The sequence below is a fragment of the Emiliania huxleyi genome (assembly GCF_000372725.1).
Source record: "Emiliania huxleyi CCMP1516 unplaced genomic scaffold EMIHUscaffold_925, whole genome shotgun sequence".
Lineage (NCBI taxonomy): Eukaryota > Haptophyta > Isochrysidales > Noelaerhabdaceae > Emiliania > Emiliania huxleyi.
This window is the reverse complement of record NW_005195117.1, coordinates 9,871-15,768: the sequence shown is the minus strand read 5'-3', so window position 1 is coordinate 15,768 and position 5,898 is coordinate 9,871. Positions and strand designations below refer to the sequence as shown.

Below are 5,898 nucleotides of genomic sequence, written 5' to 3'. Positions count from 1 at the left end.
GTCGAAGAGCTCTCCGCCGGGCACGTACTCCATCACCTGCCGCCACGAGCGACGCATCGCACCGCACCCGCTCGCTCTCGAGCGCAGCTAGGCGGGGAGAGGAGCTAGGCGGGGAGGCGGGAGAGGGGCAAACGCCGCCACCGCAGCCGCCGCGGCCGACGCAGCCTCAGCCGCGGCGGCGGCCAGCCCGCGAGTAGGCGAGGGCGCCGTGCGTACGCGGCCGGGGGACGGGACGAGCGGGAGGAGGGGAGGGGTAGAGGGCTTGAAGGAGGCGCGGGGCAGCGGACCATGTAGATGTCTGTCGGAGTGTAGATGATCTCGTAGAGGCGGATGATGTGGGGGTGGTAGAAGAGCTTGAGGATCTTGATCTCGCGGCGCACCTTCTCGTCCATGTCCAACTGCCGGATCCGGTTCCGGTTCAGGATCTTGACCGCAACCTTCTTGCCGGTCAGCTGGTGCTCGGCCACTGCAAAAGCGCGGGAGGGGCGGCGGCGATGGTGTGAGGCGCGCGGAGGCAGGCCCTCGGCGCGGCGGTGACGGCAGCGGATACCGACCCTCCCTATCTTTCCCGCCTCTCCCCCCCTGCCGACCTCTCTGCCGGCCACCACACACAATGTTTTGGCCTGTGGGGATCGACTCGCGCGCGCAGGGCACGGCGCACGTCGAACTTTGCCAAAGGACCCGATGCCGAGGTTCTTCCCCAGCCGGTAGTGGCCGATCCTTTGGACGTGCGATGACATGCGAGGTTAGCGAGCACACAGGAAGAAGCCCGACAAGCGAAACCTGGAGCGGGCACAGGACCGAAGCCTTTGACGAAAGAGAAAGAAAAGGGCCCCGATCAGTGGTCGGCCCAGTTTCGGGGGGATTAAAATCCCTGTGTGGTGGCGGCGTGCCGTTCTCCCATCCCTCCCTTGGGTTGTCTGTTTTCTTTCTTTCTTTCTTTAGTTTCGGGGGGCAAACCCTTTGAGGAAGGAGAAGAAAAATTCTCCATATTCGGGCGCACTTCCATGAATTGCCAGTATCCAGCAGTATCCAGCAGTATCCCGCAGTATCCTGCAGTATCCCAGTATCCGATGCGCCGGCTCCGAGTATTGCGGTGAAAATACTGCGCGATACTGCCATGGCCATCCTTCAAGTCCTCCACTCAAACTCCGTCTCCGAGTACCGAGAGGAGCACCCGACCGGCAGGAAGGAAGGACATAGATTCTCTGCGTCGCCGCACTAACTAACTAGCAGTACTAGCGTGGATCGGGGAGCTCTGGGGACGACACGCTGCGGAATCGGATCGAGCCCATGCACGGGCAAAGAAGGACGCTGCAGAAGCGGTTGGAGAGGCAGCCGGCGTCTGCCGTCACAACGAGTCTCAGCGCTGGTTGGACATGCGCGTCGGCTCGCCCGAGGACTGCTGTCGCGACCCTCCCGTCGTGACGCAGCCTCCGACGAGCTCTGCAACCGAGGAGAGTGAGGGTGCGCCTCCCCTCACTGCTGGCCTGGCTGCGCACCGCCCCACAAAGCACCCCCTCGAGCATCTCTACAAGCACAAGCACAAGGGCGACCTTCTCCAAGTCGTCAACACGCCCGGCGGCTCCGACAAGACTTTAGCCTTGGCCACCCTCCTTGCGGAGCAGGAGGAGATCCGCTCTCGGTCGGCAACGTGGCAGCTAGTCGAGAGACTCGGTAGTTGTGACCCCCCTCTGTGCTCTGAGTGAGGACAGGAGAGAGAGAGCTTTTGTGGTGTTGGTGTATACGCAATAAACGGGACAGGGTAGTCGTTCTCTCTAGCTCCCCTTCTAGCTCTTAGCATGAGCTGCGCCCTGTGTCCGACCCCTTTTGCGCAGCAACACCTTAAACTTTTAGGCCCTCCAAATTCGGGTCGGTCGGAGCGTAGCGGAGTGGGCCCCGAGTTTGAAAAGGGCGACGGACGCTTGTGTCCTAGCCTCCAACAACGCCTCCCCGGCGCAGAGGGGCCCCCGGAGGGATGCTCAACCGCTCCACGCCACGCCGCTTGCGGCGGTCCTATTCCCAGCTCCGCTGAGGGCCCCTGCTGTCCCGCTTCGGCGCACATCCGTGTCATCATATTCTGCTCAGGCCTCGCAATGTACTGGCGAAAGTGGCGTTTGTCCGTCCGGTTCAGCGTGTCGTACCAGCCGGCACCGCCGGCGAGGCAGCTGCGCCATGACGCGAGCCAAGGACCCGGAAACCAAATGAGCATCCCCGCGTTCAAGTGGCCCCTCTCCATGCCGTACACAAGCCCGGTCCAAGCACGGAAGGAGGGACCTGCTGGCATCGCTGAAGCGCCACATTCCACTTCATGACGAGAGATCGAACCGTACATGTATGTACCTGAGCGATCTCGAGAGTCTCGGCGGACACAGGCCACAGATCTCGCGCGTTGAGACCGTCGGAGGCCGAAGATACGTGCAGTTCTACCAGCCATACGCGGCGACCTATTTCCTGTCGGCGTCGCAGCTGAAGGAGTCCATTGCGCAGGCTGAAGCGGCAGCGCGGGCCAAGCACAGAAGCGGGCAGGCTGTGCCGTGGTGGCTTGAAAATCAGCAAACATCCAACCGGCGCGATGACGGCTCGCTGCTCTTCGTCCGCGAGGAGAATGCGGGGCTCTGGCTGAGAGGTCAGCGCAGGGCGGTGCTGCCCGTTGACAGGTTCGATTTTCTTTCCATGCGCTCCCTCCTCAAATATCGTCTCTTCACACGCCGCCTGCGAGTAGGCTCGAGCTCCACCTGGTGCATCACAACGGTGCCCAGCAGTGCCTCCACTTCAGCAACTTCCGCCTCAGGCCCAGCAGCATCCTCACACGGCCCGGGGCGCTCGCCTCGAGCCCCATCTCGGCGGCGACGCGGCGCGGAAACCTCACTGTCATGCCGAGCATCGAACTCGTCCGAGCTGCCTGCGCGTGCTACAAGGGCGAACCGCTCCGGATTCTCCAGCAATCGACGCAAACCGGTCTGCCCTTTTGGAATGACACGCGGCGTGCCGCGAGCCTCGCGTGCACCGAGTTTGTGGCGCCGTGGCGCTGCAGAACAGACCTCGGCTGCTCTCATCCTGGTTAAATAACGAGCACGACATCAAGCGCGATGCGCAGGCGATTGAGCATCGTCATAGAGCGCGCGGAGTTGGAGAACGGCGACGCGCCCATTTTTGTTATCGACGGGCGCCTCAAAAAGAATTGGATACATTTCAGATTACCCGGTTTTGAGATTCTTGCCGATTACCCGAACGAAATTTGCTGCAGCAGCGCCATTTTTTTCTGACGCCGGGCCCGAGCCAGCGAGCGAGTTCTTTACCAGGTTGCAACCCTAGTTTCGCACTGTGCTGTGAACAGTCAACAGAGCACCAACCAACAGCTCTCAGGACCCCCCGGTGCTGGGGTGCTGCCAGCAACCAACCAACTCGCCGGCGAGCGGAGCGAGCCGAAGAGCTGGGGCCAAATTGGCGCTGTGAACGTCGTTTGAACCGATTTTCGGCGGGCACGTCGCACCTACGTGGCGGGTTGCTGCGCAAATCTCGCGCTGCGCTAGGCTCAGAGCGAGTTCGCGCCGCGCTAGCCTCGGACCGCGTGCGTGGGCCGCCGGGGGGAGGACCCCACCGACACCGCTCCTTCGCGGTTCGCGCATCGCCTTCGGGAGGTCAGGCTCGGCAAGCTTGTCGGTCGGGCTCTACCTCAGCCCTCAGCCGAAGCTGGGGCCGGTCCCGTAGGCCGTCCGTAGCCGAGAGAGCCCCCGCGTCCCGATGAGAATTCGACGCACGACGGGCGCGGGGTCGGCCGTCCGCGGTCCCCGCTCCGGGGCGGGGATCGGGGGCCGGGGGGTCCGTAGCCGATTCCCCATTCCCAGCCCCGGGCAGCCCCTGTGGGCGGATTGTGATTAGTACAACGGTCCCTTGTGTCGCTGGTGCGCTTGGTCCTTCCTTGAAGCTATTTACATACCATCCCTTTCTTCGCTCCCCCCCTCCGCCGCTGCCTCCCCCGCGATACAAGAAGGCGGACTACGCGCACGCCCTCTCGCCATTTTTGCTCGGCCGCGGGTTGCTGCGCAAAAGCTTTTGTGTGCGAGGGTTCGCGCTGCGCTAGGCTCAGAGCGAGTTCGCGCTGCGCTAGGCTCAGAGCGAGTTCGCGCTGCGCTAGGCTCAGAGCGAGTTCGCGCTGCGCTAGGCTCAGAGAGACGGCGAGTTCGCGCTGCGCTGGCTAGGCCGAATCCGACGAAGGCACGGCGCTCCTCCCCTCTCCCTCGTTTGGCTTGTCTTGTTTCTTTCTTTCTTTTTGGCACCCGTGGCGCGGGGGGCGGGGCTCCTCTTCGGTAAGACCAGGATAGTGGCAAACTTCTAGCTGGCATGCGCGCCCCGTCGAGCTTACGGCGGGCGCGCTGCGGTCGCACGCCTACCCAAGTCATATGCCACGGCGTGCGATCTAGATTCAGCACACGCGCTTCTGCTCGCGAACACTCATCCAATGAATTGTCATCACCCATGAGTGCGAGTTAGGGCTAGCGGCTGGCCGCTGCCTGTGAGGGAGCGTCCATAGACACCTCACAAGACCCCACACACGGTCTTGTCCGGCCTTGCGGCCGGCTAGATTGCTAGAGGCGGAGCAAGCCGGCTCTAGTCCCACACGTTCGCCCCTGTCGCCTTGTCTGTGTTGTTGTGCTGTTGTTTGTGCCCTTGGCACCTTGGAGTGCTGGGGGGGGGCGACAGGGGGGACGTGGCCCTGAGTGATGTGTAACCTACTCAGGGTGTGTGGCAGCCCGCTGGCTGTGTGTCTTGTGAGCTTGTTTGTGTCTCTGTGTGTCGCTCGAGCGTGTCGTCATCATCTGTCTCGCGTCCACCTCCCATATACCGCGCTGGTGTCCAGTCCGAGCGGCCTGAGACTGTTCTTCACCTTCCTACATACACACATACATACACATACATACGCACTGTGCCTCTGTGTGGTCGTGCGTCGCAGAGGGGAGGAGGACAGGGTCCACACCTGCACGAGCAGGATTTTGGAAGGACGATCAGGGGGACAGGTGGGCTCTCCTGCTCCTGACAAGGGACACGACAGTCGGAAAAAGAAAGAAAGAAAACAGACAAACCCAGACGAGGGATGGGGGAGGAGGACAGGGTCCACACCTGCACGAGCAGGATTTTGGAAGGACGATCAGGGGGACAGGTGGGCTCTCCTGCTCCTGACAAGGGACACGACAGTCGGATAAGGTCAGAGCACAACACCGGGTTTCTCGATTTGACGCCGGAGTGCCTCCACCTATCCTCGCCTGCCAACGCGGCCAGAGGATATCCACCTCGAGACGTCGAGAACACGATGGACGCTCACATCCTGGAGCAGCACGAGATCTTCGAGCTGCTGCCCACCCACGGCAAGGTGGTCACGCTCGACGCCGACCTGCCCATGAAGCACGCGCTCGCGGCGCTCGCGTCGCACGGCGCAACGTGGTGCGCTCTCCGCGCCCGCGACCCCGGCCGATCCACGCCCGCACCGCACGCGGACGCGAGCCGCCACCGCGAGACGCGCGCCGCGCGCCGCGCCCCTGTCCCAGTCCGCGCGACCACCGCCCACCTGTCGCCCCGCAGCCTCCCCGTGTGGGACTCGGCGCTGCAGCGGTTCGTGGACGTGTTTTCGTGCACCGACCTCGTCGACATCGTCCTCTTCGCGCACCGCGCGCTCGCCGGCGCCGGAGCGCCGCCCGCCGCCGGAGCAGCGGCGGGGGACGCGCAGACTGCCCTCGAGCGGTGCGCGCCAGCGCGACCTCGCACGCCGCTCGAGCGGACCCGAGCCCAGCCCCCGACCCCGACAAAAGGTGCCACCTGCGCGACCTGCATGGGCTGAAGCGGCCGCGGCCGGCGGGCTTCCTGATGGCGTCGGTGGACGACTCGATGCTCCACGGC

At 63.6% G+C, this 5,898-nt stretch overlaps 2 protein-coding genes across 2 annotated transcripts in view; one reads left to right on the top strand and one right to left on the bottom strand.

Moving 5' to 3' along the window:
- Positions 1-104: 104 nt before the first annotated feature.
- On the bottom strand, positions 105-740 carry EMIHUDRAFT_317346 (hypothetical protein; the record flags this gene model as incomplete). Its single annotated transcript, XM_005757151.1, has 2 exons — positions 105-466; positions 662-740. The coding sequence occupies 2 exons, from the start codon at positions 738-740 to the stop codon at positions 105-107; spliced, it is 441 nt and encodes a 146-aa protein (XP_005757208.1).
- A 4,574-nt stretch (positions 741-5,314) lies between these two features.
- Positions 5,315-5,898, top strand: part of EMIHUDRAFT_250443 (hypothetical protein) — a gene marked incomplete at both ends in the record, with an annotated part of 1,767 nt that continues 1,183 nt past the window's right edge. The window contains 2 exons of the mRNA XM_005757150.1: positions 5,315-5,445; positions 5,584-5,653. Coding sequence (XP_005757207.1) covers positions 5,315-5,445; positions 5,584-5,653 — 201 coding nt within the window. The remainder of the gene's footprint in view (positions 5,446-5,583; positions 5,654-5,898) is intronic.